The sequence below is a fragment of the Sprattus sprattus genome, assembly GCF_963457725.1.
Source record: "Sprattus sprattus genome assembly, chromosome: 15".
NCBI lineage: Eukaryota > Metazoa > Chordata > Actinopteri > Clupeiformes > Clupeidae > Sprattus > Sprattus sprattus.
In genome coordinates, this window is record NC_137913.1 from 29645647 (window position 1) to 29663839 (window position 18193).

Below are 18193 nucleotides of genomic sequence, written 5' to 3' on the forward strand. Positions count from 1 at the left end.
ATGATAAGAGGTGACGGGGGGATAAGTTAGATTAGATCAGGGGTCTTCAACGTTTTTCAGGCCAGGGACCCCCAAACTGATGGCGAGATGAGCAGGGACCCCCTACTATATAAATTGCATAACATTTTGTTTATAATATACTGGGCCTAGTGCCAAATTAACATAGCTACCCTGTTATTGTGTATTCAATACTAACCTATTCAAATAATACAAAGGTTAATATATTCATTAACATTTTTATTTTTTAACATTGAATTTAACCTAACATTTTTGAACAACAAATTTAACTTAACATTTTTTAACATTGAATTTAATTTAACATTAAACAACATGAAAGGTACAGGGTGGCCGTGCCACTGCCATTTATAAACATACATCTTGCAAACAACTCTGAGCTAACAATTAATAACAACTTATTAAAATAATTCACAGATATGTATGTTTTTTTTTTCATCATACATAAAAAAGGGACAGTGAATCCTCAAGCATCTGTCGATGGTACACATCCTCCCACATTAGTGAGATGTATCTTCTTTTCAATAACTCCTGACTGACACGATCCAACGGATGACGGAGGAGGAGTCTGGTGCATGGAGTTGTGTTGACAACATAGATGTTATAGTGAGATTGACAGGTCAACAAACCAATCACACAGGTAGTAGCATGCAAACATTAGCTAGGGGGCTCATACACCTCGCAAATCCTCTCAGACTTATTTTTCAGTTACAATTAGCGTTTTTTGACCTTGTACAGTGTCTTTTTCTCTTTATTATTATTTTTTTTAAATCTAAGCAAAAAATTGTCAAACTAACAATTTATAGGTTCAAACAAGACCAGCTATGGAGTTTGGTCCGCTTTTATTTTTGATCTTCGCGCTCTTTAGACTTGAGCAGAAACGCGATCTGATTGGCTAGTGCCTGTGCTGTCGTATTTGCATGAAAGGTGTTGTGAGTGAACCGGTGCCCAGCTTGAGAGAGCTCCTGTGTGTAGCTGAATGTATCGATTGGACTGAAAGATAACGTCTTCTCGATCAATTTATACGTTCGCTACAATATGTTGGATTTATGTTAATTCAAATTTAAAGGGAGTAAATACAATTCTGATTCGGAAGACATTTAATTTGTGAAAAAAAAAATTGGTTGAATTTTTTTTGATTTTTTTTTTTTTTAGAAATATAAAAAAAAATTGTCTTATCAACCAAAGATTTCGCGACCCCCCTGCAGTACCTCCGCGGACCCCCTGTTGAAGACCCCTGGATTAGATAACATGGGCCTCTGTGTTTCTAGTGTGTGGTGCATCACATTGGCCTCAGGGACTTTGTTTCTAGTGTGTGTTGTGTCCAATGATTAGGTCAGTTTAAGGTCGCTTACAGCACAAAGGTCTCGTTGAAGGTGGGGGTCGTGCAATCCAGGATGGTCCTGGTCCTCCAGCGCTTGGTGTGATCAACATCTGGCACCACGGCTAGCTGTGGGGAAACAGGGTTAGGACAGAAGGGAAAGATGCATTTATTTGTGTTATAACTGCATTTAAATACACACAACCTTATTTTTCACTTTTTTTATGTAACATTGAATAATTTGCAACTGCTAAAGTAATTAAAAAAGGCAGTGCCTCTTGTCTGTGATGATGACACACAACCCCCTCTAAAACACACACACACACACGTACACACACCTTCACATACGAGTCACATGGTCTTTGGCGCTTCCCTTGAAGACCTCTGGCTTCCATGACTGGTGGAGAGAAATGGTGGGAGAAGGTTGAGACAGTGAGACACATTTACATTTATTCATTTTGCAGACACTGTTGCAGATGGAGACAGACAGAGATGGAGAGTTCTACAGAGAGAGATGGAGAGTTCTACAGAGAGATGGAGAGTTCTACAGACAGAGATGGAGAGTTCTACAGAGAGAGATGGAGAGTTCTACAGACAGAGATGGAGAGTTCTACAGACAGAGATGGAAAGTTCTACATTAGATGGAGAGTTCTACAGCGAGATGGAGAGTTCTACAGACAGAGATGGAAAGTTCTACATTAGATGGAGAGTTCTACAGAGAGATGGAGAGTTCTACAGACAGAGATGGAGAGTTCTACAGAGAGAGATGGAGAGTTCTACAGAGAGAGATGGAGAGTTCTACAGAGAGATGGAGAGTTCTACAGACAGAGATGGAGAGTTCTACAGACAGAGATGGAAAGTTCTACATTAGATGGAGAGTTCTACAGAGAGATGGAGAGTTCTACAGACAGAGATGGAAAGTTCTACATTAGATGGAGAGTTCTACAGAGAGATGGAGAGTTCTACAGACAGAGATGGAGAGTTCTAAAGAGAGAGATGGAGAGTTCTACAGAGAGAGATGGAGAGTTCTACAGAGAGATGGAGAGTTCTACAGACAGAGATGGAGAGTTCTACAGACAGAGATGGAAAGTTCTACATTAGATGGAGAGTTCTACAGAGAGATGGAGAGTTCTACAGACAGAGATGGAAAGTTCTACATTAGATGGAGAGTTCTACAGAGAGATAGAGAGTTCTACAGACAGAGATGGAGAGTTCTACAGAGAGAGATGGAGAGTTCTACAGACAGAGATGGAGAGTTCTACAGAGAGAGATGGAGAGTTCTACAGACAGAGATGGAGAGTTCTACAGAGAGATGGAGAGTTCTACAGAGAGATGGAGAGTGTCGGTAAACGATGGGTCGACTCAAAAACGATGGGTTGACAGATGTAATTCTAGAATATTGATTGGTTAAGATTAGTTACCAGGCAGGAACGGAAAACCCCCATGTTTTTGATTGGCTAATACCAGCTACCACGTCGTTTGCCTAACTTTTAATGTGGTGTCACGTTTAACGCTGCTGTTCAACATTAAAAGCGACTGAATTACACTTGTGATAAGTGTTATCTGTAGCAGTAAATATCGTTAACGTAAATAACTGATAAAGGATGTATGTTACACCTCACAAACACAGGTAATCGTTGGGTTTTTGTTCAAAATAGAGGTCTTGGTATTAGCCAGTTCCTGCCTGGTAACTAATCTCTGTTCTACAGACAGAGATGGAGAGTAATACAGACAGAGATGGGGAGTTCTACAGAGAGAGATGGAGAGTTCTACAGAGAGATGGAGAGATCTTTAGATAGCGATGAAGAGTTCAACATACTGATGTATATTTAGATTTAATATGCGTGTATTCACATTTACATTTATTTACTGAGTAGATGCTTTCATCCAAAATGAAACGGCAGTACAGTACAGTTGTACTGCCTAAGTGTTTCAAACTCATGGTCTGGGGACTGTCAGCACATCGTTCTACCAGTTGAGCTGCATCAGCTATATGTGCATACATAAACCCCTAAACCTGGCTTGACTGCCACACACCCTCCTCCAGCCACTGAACATTTGCACCATATGTCTTTTTAATACTGTATCACCTTTACTACATTACCTGTATTGTTTGTACTTTTCTACCTCATTCACTTGATTTCACTTGTTACCACCAGTTACTTTCACCTGCACTTTATATACTTATCATACCTCACTCTTACCTCAATTGCTGCTATTCAATTCTGTTTATATTACAATTCTGTGTCATATTCTAACTCTTACTGTACATATCATATTTATTCACTTAGTCCACCCTACATTTGCACATACTCTGCACTTTTATTGCTATTTTGCACTTACTGGTTAGATGCTAAACTGCATTTCGTTGTCTTAGTACTTGTACTCTGTACAATGACAATAAAGTTGAATCTAATCTAATCTAATCTAATAATACTAATATACATTAATGTCCATATGCATGTATGTACATGGTCACGTAGCTGCACTGAAGTGTGTTGTGAGTCGTGTGACGTAAAGAGAGGGCAGCCGAGTTGAGATTTCGAGTTACGTCACATTCCGTGAGAGATGGTGAGCTGAAACTGTATGAGTCAAGCTCATGCCCGGGGGAGATGCGGCTGAGCACTGGTTGAGACGAGAGTGAGTGACGTGAGATATGGTGGGTGGCTTGACGTGACGTGATGTAATATGAGAGATGGTGAACTGCTTAAGATGGGAGAAGGAGGCTCAAGCCCCTGACAAGCCCATGTGCGTGACAACATAAGTCCATATCTGAATGATGACGAACCGGATAAAAAAATAATAAATGAATACAAATACTTTGTATTATTAGGTCAGAACATAACATCACAACCTATTTTTTAGACAACAATAAACGTATAACATTGTGTATATATATGTATATAAAACATATAATTTCACAGCAAACATATAATATTGAAAATATTGATGTCAAAGGCAGCCAGACCGAGCACAATGATGGGACAACACAGTGTTAGTGTCTTCATAAGCAGTGAAGACGTCCTGAGGCCTGAAGGCTGTGCTTGTGTTGAAGTAGTCTACAGCAGGCAACAGCTCACAGTCACGTGACTCCGTCTACGGTCTACTTACCGCACAGAGAGAGCCGACCATTCTCAGGTGAGACCGACAGCTTCAGCTGGCCTGTGGATATAAACAAGCACAGACAATTTAGCACATATGGGTCATGGCAGTGCACACACACAAACACACACAAAATGAACCTGCTCTCTGTCTCACTCATACATACACATACACACACACACACACAAAATGAACCTGCTCTCTGTCTCACTCATACATACACACAACATACACACTCACACAGACCCCCAAAAAAACATGCATGCACGTAAACACGCACACACGCACACACACACACACACACACACACACACACACACACGCACACACACAAATGCATCTCCCAAGAGAACAGATGTATGGACCACACGCAGAACCTTCAATGATGGAATACAAACACTGCTAGTTTCAGTGACACTGCAGCCAGGATGCAGCCCGACCAACTGACTCAATCCCAAAGAGACATCCCCCCCCCCCACACACACACACACACACACACACACACACACTCCCAAAGAGAAAGAGCCGAATAGAGAAGTGGGCCGTTTGTACAAGGACAAAAAACTTTTGGACAGAACCGCGAACATCTGGAGAATGTAGGCTAAGTACTGCGCTGTCAGTAAGCGTCCCCCAAAACACAGACACACACACACACACACACAGCCAGCCTAGCTGGCAATGAGAGCGAACAGAACTCACCAACCGCTCGCAACACAAGCAAGGAAGTCTGTGGTCGGTCAGGACAAGCTGGCAGCCTTTGGGGCACAACCTGGCACTCCATAGTACCAGAAATCTCCAAATAATCTTTAACCTGCTATTGGACCCCAGAGTGCCTGTGGGCTCATGTCTGCCTAGGTTGGTTGTGTTACTGTGAGCAGATGCACCCGTCCCAGGTGGTGATCATACAGACAACAGCAGAGCTCCTACCCGCCTTTTCATTTTGAATAAATGACAGCTCTCGCCTGTTCTCATTGGCTGAGGGGAAGGGACGGACGTTTGAATGGGGGAGAAAGTGAAATAGGGGCGGGGCTAACTCAACCTGCTGCTACAGCAAACAATGAGTTCTTTCTCCTGCAGCGCGTCATGATTGACAGGAGAGCGTCCACACTGACCACGCCCCCCAGCAGCAGCAAGAGAGGCCACAGTTCAAATGCAGAGCAGACAAACACCAGGCTGGTCCAATCACACAAACACACCACAACTCTCCCAAACATGGACTCCACAATGGATCTGCTGTTGACTAAAACAGCTAAAGCTCAATTTCTCTCCAACCCTTCAACATCTAAGTTAGTTCAGATTCAGATATGCTAGTTCATTTAATTATATCTAACCATTTTAACAAAACAGCAAGATATATTATTTTCAAAATTATTTCTTACAAATTTTTGTAGGCAAAAGGCACTGCCATCATTCTCCAATCCAAGCTGTACTGGACATAGTTACGCTGCCCATGTCAATAACCCTCACTGCTTCTGCAAGCACAGATGGTCCAGAGTTATTACATTTCCATGGAGATTACCATGAATTACCATTATCTATGTCTGTTTCCACGGAGATGACCATGAATTACTATTATCTACGTTTGTGTAGAACCTTTATATGAATGGAATGCACACATACTGTATAGAATACGCAAAAAGTCCAATAGCACTGGAGCGATAAAGAGGGGTGAGGTCATAAATTGGAAAGCGTCTCTGATTCTATGGGTGGGGTCTCCATATGAAGGATGGAGTGTACTTCTATGGGTGAGGTCTCCACATGAAGGAAGGGTTGTGTGAGTGGGGGCGAGCCTAAATGCGGAGGTGCCCGGTAATCTTATCTCTTCCAGTAACTAATGGGCACACAGGACGTTGCTTTAAGGGCAAGGCTCCGCTCCGGTGATTCCATGTGGTACGTGCTCCATGGCAGAGCAACACTATGTGTGTGTCTGAGGGGTGCAGTCATCTTTTATCACACACACACACACACACACACACAATCAGCTCTTCCTCTTACAGTCACACACCCACAGTCAGCTATAACTCTCATAGACACACACACACACACACACACACCCACAGTCAGTTCTTACTTTCATAGACACACACACACACACACACACAAAAACACACACACACACACACACACACACACACACACACACCCACAATCAGATCTTACTCTCATAGTCACACACCGCCACAGTCAGCTCTTACTTCTCTGGCCACTTCTGGCTGACGGTTAATGGACTTGAGACTCTCCGAGTCACTCATTACCCAAAGAGGAAGTGCAGTGCCCAAGCAGGAAGTGAAGTCCCCTGCAGTCCCTTACTCCCTCTCCTCTAATGTTTACACTCACCAGGAAGCCTTGGGCACAATTGTGTCTGACACAATGGCCCAAGGAGCCACCACTGCCTTTCACACACTCAAACATATTAAGCTATTGTGTGGATGCCCATCAGGCAGAAACGCTTACTGGAAGTAGGGCCTGGTCAGAGCTGCATTAAGATAGTATCTGAGGCCCTGTTCACACCTGGCATTTGCATGCGTCTTGGGTGATTCAACCACAAATGGACAGCACTTAAAAATGGTGTGAATGCATTCAAGACGCATTGAGATTCGATCACTCGGACCAGATTTCCAGAGGTGGTCTCGGCCACATTCGTTTAGCATTGTGTAAGTGAACGTATCTTCTACTTCACTGTTGTACTCTGCAAAACCATCACTACATACTCAAAGCTGGCTTTGTGCAAGACGTGTTAACATTTTGCACATAGTGCTTACATGTGTGTCACAAGATACACAGCAACCATCCATTCAGCAAAGGTAATAATAATGATTTGAAAGGACCTATTTGCATGCACGCAGCACAGAGCTATGTCAGAGCTGTACAGGGAGACAGTTTCGCCTCTCCCGTTGGCTAATGGACCCATATCTTCCCCCAGTACCTGGCAAGAAGTGCATAGAGCTGCGCAGACGTTCCCAACACTGGTGTCACTCAATGCAACTTTATCTGTTTTAACAACTATGTGGAACCAAAGTGTATAATGTAAAAACAGTTTATACTTATTTTATTGTTTAATTTGAATCAGGTTGTCAGTTTTTAACTAGCAAAAATACTAGAGATATTTGTCCACATAGTAATGAAAATTACTTTAGTTTTACCTTTAAAAAGTGTATATAGGACAGGGTAGTGAGATCCGATCACAAAGGGACAGGGAGACAGCGCTAGGTGACTGTGCTGATGAGTACATGCTCCTGGGCCAATGCAGGCGCTAGCAGGAGATTAGCGCTGCCCAGAACCCAACTCATTCTAGATCAGCACCAGATCTGGGACAGACCTGCCACAGTCAGCTGTGATGCATTCACATCTTCAGGCATGTTTTACAATCTTCAAGTCCATAATCAAAACAAATGTACAGATACTGTACTGTATATGTTTTGTGTCTTACTTTACAAAGACACAAAGTTATTTTTAAAGCACATTTGCCTTTTTTTGTCATTTTGAAGTCATCACACTAAATCACCATCACCATTTTGTGTGGCTGGTACACATAGGGGAATACAGAGGACAGTACTTAATAGCGACTTTTAAAATTCATTGCGTGTCTCTAGAACTTAATTATTAATACAAACGTTTACTTTTCTCAGGCTAGACCCTCTCTTTAAATGCATCTGCTATAGTGCCATCTGTTGGCTAACACATTGCATCACAGCGGACAGCACTTTGTACACTATGAAGTAAGCCCATAACCTGTCCTACAGCCACTAGTGGTCCATATCACCACACAGTATAATGCATGGGGGAGGATGCTGGTTCGGATCTGGCCCAGATGAGGGCCACATGCGGCCCAGACTCGGCTGCCCCCTGGGAACTGGTTTAGGGCATGTGTTCATGCAGCGTCTTTTTCTCTAGGCAGCTGCATCGCTCACTCCTCATCGGACACAATTACTTTTTTTTTCTTTGCCAACCAGAAACACTTCATATGGACACTGAGTCTTACTCTCACAGATTGTGAATTGTGAATTGCAGTAGATCTACATTTTTCTACATTTCTACAACTGTACATTTTTATCATTCGGGTTGTTCCCTGGGTTTCAAACCCATCATTTTGGTGCTGTAAGCACCTTGGTGTACTAGCTTGAACAGAAACACTAGATTTATTTACCTCTGCCCTTGAATCCAGAGGGGTGAATCTTCCTCTTCTTCTTTTTTGGAGCAGGTTCTGGCCTCTTCTGCAAGGGACCCGGTTCTGTGGTGCTCCTAACCACTGCAGGTTTCCTGTTCGCCCTCACTGGAACAGGCTCTACATTCTCCTTAACGGAACCAGGTTCTAAAGTCTTCCTCATAGGAGCAGGTTCTTGAATTTCCCTCATAAAATTATGTTCTGTGTTCTTTGACATGAGCGCCAGTTGTGAGTTCTTCCACTCTGGCCACTGTTCTTTGTTCCTCTGCATAGGCTCCGGTTCTAAACTCTTGTTCCTGAGTGAGGTCTTGACCACTGCGAGCTTCACCTGGGCTCTGGGGCTTCTGTGGGTCAGTGCCTCAGTTAGGACTCCCTCTATAGGTCGAACAGCGCTACGGACATACAGTGAACAAAAACAGAAAAGACTCATTTTCAGGACATTGACATTTGGTTCACAGCAATATACAGCATCGTACAAACACACAACTGTATCACTAGGTGGGATCCCAGGGTATGAAACCCATGACCTTGGTGTTGTTGGCACCCAGCTCCACCAGTTGAGGCCCAGGAACACAACTCCCCGTGTGCAGACGTGCCTGTTCAGCTGAAGGGTCAACATGAGACACCAGTTGCCTCTGGGTCTGGGCCTGGGCCTGGCCCTGATATCGTCCTGTTTCACAGTCCTCTGGTCTCTGTCTCTAGGATGGACAGTCAGCGGAACAGTTACCTTTCAGTCGGCCTGACATGGCCGAGGGGTCTCGCTGTCCCTCTTCTCTCGGTTCTCTCTCTGCGCACTCTCTTGGCTGATGGCCCCTGCAGAGCCGGCTGATCCAACGTCCAGCTCGGCTCTCTGCAGAAAGTTCTGGACAAGGAAGAACTACAATCACATATCCCGGTACCTATCCATTTTCACTGACAATGACCTTTCAAGGACCCTTAATAAAGTTTCCATGGCTTTCACAGCCTACAAGTACACAAACCTGAATGACTTACTCCACAGGTTGGGCCTAATTTTTTTTTATTATTTATTAAACAACCTTTTCCATTTCTGGACTACTTATGTCAAGTCAAGTGGAAACTTTATCACGCTGCAGGGAATCACACAAGACATTATCCATAATGGAGCACATTAACATCAATAATTGTATCACATACAATAAAATCTCATTTCACAACTTTCCAAAACATTCAATAAATGTACTCCATTTCATGATTTTGCCAGGCCTGGAAAATGCTATCGTGAAAATTTCATGATTCTATGACCGCAGGAACCCTGCATTGTGTGGCCCTAATACTATGACAAACCATAAAAACGTAACAGTCTATTATAATGTTAGTCTACTGCATACACGGCAGTTACCGAAATCCTGGTTCATAAACAGAAGTGACACTAGACTACTACATGCAGATAATACTCCTACATATAGTATAGTGTCCATCTGTTACCTTCACTAGACTACTACATGCAGATAATACTCCTACATATAGTATAGTGCCGATCTGTTACCTTCACTAGACTACTACATGCAGATAATACTCCTACATATAGTATAGTGCCGATCTGTTATCTTCACTAGACTACTACATGCAGATAATACTCCTACATATAGTATAGTGCTCATCTGTTACCTTCACTAGACTACTACATGAAAATAATACTCCTACATATAGTATAGTGCCGATCTGTTATCTTCACTAGACTACTACATGCAAATAATACTCCTACAAATAGTATAGTGCCGATCTGTTATCTTCACTAGACTATTACATAATACTCCTACATATAGTATAGGATCTGTTATCATCTGACTCAGAGTTAGGGTTAGCTTCTGGAACAGGTCAGGGTATGACTCAGATTCAGAGCAGACATCACTGAGGCCCCCTTTACACTAGGGGTGGGAATCTCTTGGCACCTCACGATTCGATTCCAAATCGATTCAGAGGTCAACGATTCGATTTTAAGTCGATTATCGATTATTGATATTAAATCGATTTTGTAATAAAAAAAAAACTTTTTTTTTTAACACATCCATTTTATGTTGAAATGCAAGCTGCATCGACTACTGCATTGCTCATATTGTATAGTACATACCCCACGCCTGTTGGTGGCACTTTAGCGCTGCTACAGACAACTGAAAAAACGTAGAAGAAGACAGGAGGACACGGGTGAGCAGCCAGTAGACAAGCTACAATTAGCAACGTTTAGCCTAACCGCATAGCCTACATTTAATCTGCACAGTAATACATTATGGTTGTTAATACAATCGGTGGTCAGAGCAGACTATATTTATGCGACAATTCATTTTATTTTCTATTGATAATAAAGAGTTTGGAACAGTGCAACATGACATGTCTGTGAGTTGTTTAAATGCCTTTGCTTTATTGAGAGGCTGAGCTTGAGCATTTCCCATGAGGCTTTGCTCCGACCATTCTACATTAATATATGAAGAAAAAAGCTAATTCAAATCGCTGGCCAATTTATATTTGAGGTCATGAAAGTTATGTAACGTCTGAATAAAAAGAATTAGATCAAGATAGGAGGCTAAACAAAAATCAGTATGCTGGATTAATGAGAGTGAATTCGAGACCCACCACGAGTGAGATTTAGAGGGAGAACAAGTTTTATATATATTGGTTGGAGGTCGCAAACCGATCACGTGGGGCAATGACGTCATCAGGTTACGCGAATCCGTGCAGACGAACACCAGCCCCCGTACCGATTCAAATCTACTCACTTTCTACCCCCGATTCAGATCGTTGCGGATAGAGTGTGTGGATAGAGAGTGTTCGTCTAAATGATAGGGCTATCTGTATTCTGAACTTTACGGACGGAGACAAACTAGACTTCGTATAAACAGCCTCTGAGATGTGGGATGTAAATCTGTGAGAGATGCTACATGAATTATATAGGCGTCCATTCCCCATTTATGTAAATAACCACAGAAAAGAGGATTAAGTGCATCATTGAGGAGTATGTGAAATAACGTAGAAATTATATAAAATGTAATAGCCTCCACTTGTTTCCAACTGCATTAAAAACATAAGTTGTAACAACATTTAGCTTAATTCAACAAACATTATTTTACAACTAACACACTTATAAGTGTCCAATCAACCCATGTACTCTACTCCACTCTTCTAAATGTTCAGATTGATAAACTTTCTCCATGACCATGTATTATTTTATACCCAGTCTAAGTCAAACAACTAAATACAACATTTAGCCTGACTGTCAGGGACCCCTGGACAATCTCCAGCTGTGGTCAATGTGAGCTGCCATTAAGCTGATATCCCTTCCAAACAGCAGAGATGCATGATAAAGGATGTATGACTTTGTTTATAAAGAGCCTTGAATTAAAAACACTTAGTGAAGGTAAAAAAAAAAAAAAAAATCTCTTTCTTTGTTTTGTGTTACTTTCTATTATTTCAGGTGTCAAAAACAGCATTGCCACAGCTGGAATAATAAAGCAGGGCCCTGAACTTTGGTAGAGAAAGCAGCACAGCTGGAGTCCTTCAGGGTCAGTCTTCCAGCGGAATCCAAATTGGTTTAATTAACATCTGAAAGTACAATTGTAAACCTAGGTGACGGCTACTACTAGAGGGGACTGTCAGCCTAACGAGGGGGCATAGAAACCTTCGGGGCAAGGTCACATTCAGAGGATTTGATTTTTACGCCATTAAACCATGGTCCTCATTAATTATGACCGCCGCGCAGAGCGATTCCCGGGACAATGAAACACCGGGGTGCACGAAATTTGGTGGGCATGTAGCCCGACTAGATTAGCGTGGAATCATTGATTTTCGTTTTGATCCGTTGCACCCCCGTCGGACTGGACCCCTTTTAAAGAGGTTGGGGCGATTCAGTTTTCTGTGAATATCTCGAAAACCGAAGGGCTTAGGAGGACCACATTTTTTTTGTATGTTGGTTTTAAGAGACCACGTCAACCACTCCACTACCACTTATTTTATGTATAGCGCCACTTAGTTACAAATGAAAAAGCAAAAATGGAGTGTTGTAAAAACTTTTAATTGTAAGTTGACAAGGTCAGAACTGCACGAAATCGGAGGTGTGGGATCTTTATGACACCTTCTGACTGCACGTTAAGTTTCGTGGAATTCCGTTCACGGGGGGGCATGCAATAAATTGATTTATATGATTATATACCAACTGGCCTGTAGGTGGCGCGACACAGTTTTCTTCGATTATCCCGAGAACCGTAGGGCCTTGGAGGGCCAAATTGTTCTTGTATGTTTGTGTCAAGGGGCCATGTCAACCCATACCATAACCAGTCATTACATGTATAGCGCCACCTAGTAAAAAACTAAAAAGCAAAAATGAGGTGTTTTAATCGAATATATGTCAAAGTGCTCAAAAAATTACCAAATTTGCCAGGGACATCAAGCCTGTAACCGTCCATCTTCGGTAGAGTTTTTGTCCATGGGTGGAGCAAAATGGCTCTGTAGCGCCCCCTAGAACATTGCAAAAAACCCTGCGCATTGGGGTTATTTTGGCGTAGCTTGACGGAATTCGGTACACGTCTTCATCATGCTTGGACGCACCAAAAAGTCTCCCGGTGCCATGGTGGCAGGTCCACAAGAAGTCGGCTATTTTGAGTGGAAAATGCGTTTTGACAGCGTTTGCACACCTCGCATCTGATCGAACTCCTCCGACAGCTTTAATGGTAACGCCTTGAAATGTGGTCCGGCTACTCATCAGCCATGGGCGACTAAAAGTTACATTGGATTTTGTCATTAGTCGAAACTCAAACTTTGCCAACTTGTTAGTGCTTGCCACAAAACACAAAGTCTCTTATAACTGTTGCTTACATTGTTTGATCCAGAGACAATGGCTTAGGGTGGACGCTGGATCCGGCCTGATCGCGTACATATGCTTGACTGATATCACCTATAGCGCCACCTGTTGGTGGTTGGAAATTTCACTTAGTTTCCTCACCTTGCATGTGATTGAAGTACTCCTACAGATTTAATGGTAATGCCTTCAAACGTGGTCAGGCTACTCTTCTGCAATGGGGAATTAAAAGTTATGAGAGTGTTTTACAAAGTTTGAAGGGTTTGGGCGTGGCAGACCCTCAAACTATGCTCTCTTCACAACTCCAGTCACTTATAACTTATGCATATATTGTCGAAAGGGCATGAAATTGAAAGTGGTGGATTATTATGAGACCCTCTGAATGCATGCCAAGTTTTGTGCAATTTTATCCATGGGTGGTCCATACAATGATTATTTTTATGTGACTGTACACTAATTGGTTTGTAGGTGGGCTGACACAGTTTTCTACGAATATCTCGAGAACTGTAGGGCTTATGAGGGCCACATGTTTTTTGTATGTTTGTCTAAAGGGGCCATGTCAACCCATCCCATACATTGCAAAAGAAAACTATACAGTAACAATCCACAAAAAGTAGTACACAAAACATTACATAACCAAATCATCAATATCTATCACATATAATTTCTTTAACACATAGGCCTTTATATGAAACACAAAACACACAAACAAACTGACAACCAAGACTCATTCTGTGCCAAAATCTACTGAACAGTAACGCATTGCGTTACGTCTAGTTGTAAATAGACTGAGGTAGCCACTCATCCCCAACCTGTTGATTTTTTCTGGTTTCCCACAATCGCACAACTAAAGCGGAATTAGGTATCGTCAGAAAAAGGCTATAGATAGGAGTGCTTGTGTATTTTTAAACTAAATAGCTATTTGACTCGAGGTCTCTGATATTTATGAGCGCCTTTTGTGTGACCTCCTGTCATCTAAATCATGACCTTGAGTTGTTGCCTGACCGCTTCACAAATCGCAAAGAGCCCCCCCGGGAGACGGCGGATTACTACCTCCAAATCTCTCTGTTGTGGATGTAATTTACACATCTCTCATTGTTAAAAGCAAAGGTGGGCGGGGAGGGAAAACCCTCACGCTGGTTGAACATGGATGCCCATACTTTGTGGAGACGTATCACTGAATATAGCGCTGAGCAGCATGAATCGAAAAATAACAAATAAAGTAAATAAACCACAGCTATTCGCAGTCGCTTCGATTCTTCTCTTTATCACCGATTGAAAGTTCAAAGATTCAACAGTAGTCCAAGCTGTTGTTTTGGTGATGGACAAATCCTTCCAAGCATTTCAGGGGGACTGAACTTCAGCCTTACAATCACCGCCTTCATGTGGGGCACTACAGTTCTGCACGACTGATTTTAACCATGCAACATGTTCAAATTAAGTCTGAAATGCATCATCTAACTGAAGTTGGAACACAGACGCCAGCCAGTCCCACAAACAAACTCAAAACATACCTTTTCCCGCCGTTCTCCAGCATCATACGTGATTTGATGTTCTCCATCTTAGTTCCTGTTTTGTTTCTTATTCCTTTAGAACACTACAGCGTTTCCAGGCATGGGCTGGTAGTCCGGGGTCTGCCGCCTGGAACATTCAAATTCCCAAACTTCTCCCCATCCTCCACCTCCTCCAAACAAGAGGAAGTGAGCATATGCTCCCCTGTGAGTACGGGACGGACTTCGACCAATCATAATGCTCTATTTTAAAACGCCAAAAAAGCTATTCCAACTTCCCAAGATGTAACATTTCATGTTGCGTACTTTTCTGTGACGTGAACAGAAAAGTTGAACTTCTGAATAGAAATAGCTACTTTCTTAAAAATCGGTACACATCTAGTAGCCTAACTGTAACTGCTGGACAAGTCATACTAAATGTAACGCTAACCTAAACCTAAAACCGTAAGTGAAGATTGAAGATAAACATGCCTTGAACTTAACAATTAGGGAAATGCAGAGATCATAAACAGTTCGGACAATTTTCCATGTAACATTTATCAAAAATACTCCCATCATTTTCCATTACTCTGGTAATGTGTCAACAAGATATTCTACAACCTGACATAAGACATTAAAATCGGTAAGCACATAATACAATCAGTGAGATATAACACCTTCAAAAATGTATATAGATACATGTGGAAACAGTTCACTGTCGCTAAACTGGTGTTAACAATAACCGTCCTGCAGCTGAGCCTGGGGGAAAGAGGAATGTTCGCGCTTAGTTCTTGAAAAACGAGTCAACGCGCAAACAAAGCTCCAACGGATTTAGTTCCACAGTGATTTATGAGTCCCATTTACTGAACCAGCCAATCCTGACCTCAAAAAGAGAAGCAAAGTGCTTTAGGTATTGTAGCCTACAGTTTGCACTGAATTCATCTGGACAGATATGTCATTACAGTCAAGTTCCTAATTGTGCTTTAGTCTCTGAGGAAGCTATCAGTGGATTCAAGCGGATTAAAAAAAATCAATGAAATGTCTCGAAAATGTCTATATCTCAGTTTGCCATTGTCAGCTTGACTCCATGAGAGCAATTAGCCCTGTCCAAATGCCCATTCTTGTCCCCACTGCCCAGTGGCAGAGTTGGCACGGAGAAGGCCGCTGCAAAGATACAACACAATGAAGAGGTGTCTACGGCAACAACTCTTCCTCCCAGGGGGCCAATATGGCAGTGTGTGAGTGTGTGTGAGATTGTGTGTGTGTGTGTGTGTGTGTGTGTGTGTGAGATTGTGAGTGTGAGTGTGTGTGTGTGTGTGTGTGTGTGTGTGTGTGTGTGTGTGTGAGTGTGTATGTGTGTGTCTGCATCTTTCTGTGTGTGTCTGCATCTTTCTGTGTGTGTGTCTGCATCTGTCTGTCTGTCTGTTTGTGTGAGTGTGTGTGTGTGTCTGTGTGTGTGTGTGTGTGTGTGGTGTGTGTGTGTGTTTGTGTATGTGTGTGTGTGTGTGTGTGTGTGTGTGTGTGTGTGTGTGTGTATGTGTATGTACTGTATGTGTGCATCTGTCTGTCTGTGATTGTGAACTCCAGTCAATTTCTATTACCTCTGGAACATGATGACATGTTGAACTCATTATGCCATTATTTCAGCACATAGTACACTGTACACTTCCCATCCAGCTAGAAGTGCATCTGTAGAAGTATAGTGGTAAAGAGCAGGAGCAGTTAGCAGCAGGAGTAGAAGGGTAAACATCAGGACTACACCTCAGTCCTCTGGTGCTCCCTGTGCTGATTTTGTGCCAGAAGGGCTTAGTGACTAGCCTGGCCATTACCAGCCTGTGACTCCATTTCATTCCGTCTTTCAGTCTGGCAAAACGCTATGCATTTTCGTTTCCGAGATGAGCGGGTGCTTAGCTTGAGGTTTAAAATCATTGGAGTTCCCTTAACCAATCAGCAACGTTTAGTAAGCATTCGGTAGATTAAACTCTTCCCAAAGCCAGTTGGGAGAAGAGCTACGACGTCCTTTCTAATCATAAAACTTACAAGAAAATACTCTTGTTCGCCTTTTAATTTTCTGATGTTCTCGAGAGTTGAGACAACTTTTCCGATAGCTTTTCGTGTCTTTTCCTCCAAGGCGAGTTTTGCGTCACAGCTCTGAACTGTTCGCTGATTGGTCCTACAGGATTTTGAGTCCTGGAAACGATTGTCAACGGGGTTGGGCCAGACTGAGTATGAGCTTGAAATCAATTCAGGCGGAAATACATAGGCAATGTCACCAGGCTACTTAGTGACCTCCAGCTGTGCTGATCACTTTCCTCTTCATTACCTCCTGCCCTGTGGGGTCGCATCCTTCACCTCCTGCCCTGTGGGGTCGCATCCTTCACCTCCTGCCCTGTGAGGTCGCATCCTTCACCTCCTGCCCTGTGGGGTCGCATCCTTCACCTCCTGCCCTGTGGGGTCGCATCCTTCACCTCCTGCCCTGTGGGGTCGCATCCTTCACCTCCTGCCCTGTGGGGTCGCATCCTTCACCTCCTGCCCTGTGGGGTCGCATCCTTCACCTCCTGCCCTGTGGGGTCGCATCCTTCACCTCCTGCCCTGTGGGGTCGCATCCTTCACCTCCTGCCCTGTGGGGTCGCACCCTTCACCTCCTGCCCTGTGGGGTCGCATCCTTCACTTCCTGCCCTGTGGGGTCGCATCCTTCACCTCCTGCCCTGTGGGGTCGCACCCTTCACCTCCTGCCCTGTGGAGTTGCACCCTTCACCTCCTGCCCTGTGGGATCGCATCTGAGGTCAGTGTGTGTGCCAGTAGTGCTTAGTTGGGGTGACAGTGGTTGAGGGGGTACAGTCGTTCAACAATCAAAAGGTTGCTGGTTTGATCCTAACTTTTGACTTCTCCAGTCGAAGTGTCCTTGAGCACGACACTGATCCCCCAACCACTCCCGATGTGCAAGTTGGCGCCTTGCATGGCCATCAGTGTGTGATTGAGTAGATGTCTGAGGCATTCACATGTAAAGCACTTAGAGTGCTCTGTGAGTAGAAAAGCAATATGGGTCAATGGGCAGAAACATTCTAAGAAGGCATGGGAAGAATTCCAGAATAACCCTTAAACTGCTGGCTTCTTTATTCTGCTCCTTTGCACAGCTGTCCCTGCTCTACATACTCCCAAACATGCACACACGCACACGCACACACACACAAACACACACACACACACACACACACACACACACACACACACACAAACACACACACACACACACACACACACACACACACACACACACACACACACAA

General features: G+C 43.2%; 1 protein-coding gene across 1 annotated transcript in view; it reads right to left on the bottom strand.

The window, feature by feature from the left end:
* Window positions 1–14974, bottom strand: part of rgs3b (regulator of G protein signaling 3b) — a gene marked incomplete at its 5' end in the record, with an annotated part of 53161 nt that extends 38187 nt beyond the window's left edge. The window contains 6 exons of the mRNA XM_080853119.1: window positions 1371–1465; window positions 1675–1733; window positions 4448–4498; window positions 8586–8995; window positions 9331–9465; window positions 14928–14974. Of these exons, the coding sequence (XP_080709245.1) occupies window positions 1371–1465; window positions 1675–1733; window positions 4448–4498; window positions 8586–8995; window positions 9331–9465; window positions 14928–14974 (797 nt within the window). The remainder of the gene's footprint in view (window positions 1–1370; window positions 1466–1674; window positions 1734–4447; window positions 4499–8585; window positions 8996–9330; window positions 9466–14927) is intronic.
* Window positions 14975–18193: the final 3219 nt, after the last annotated feature.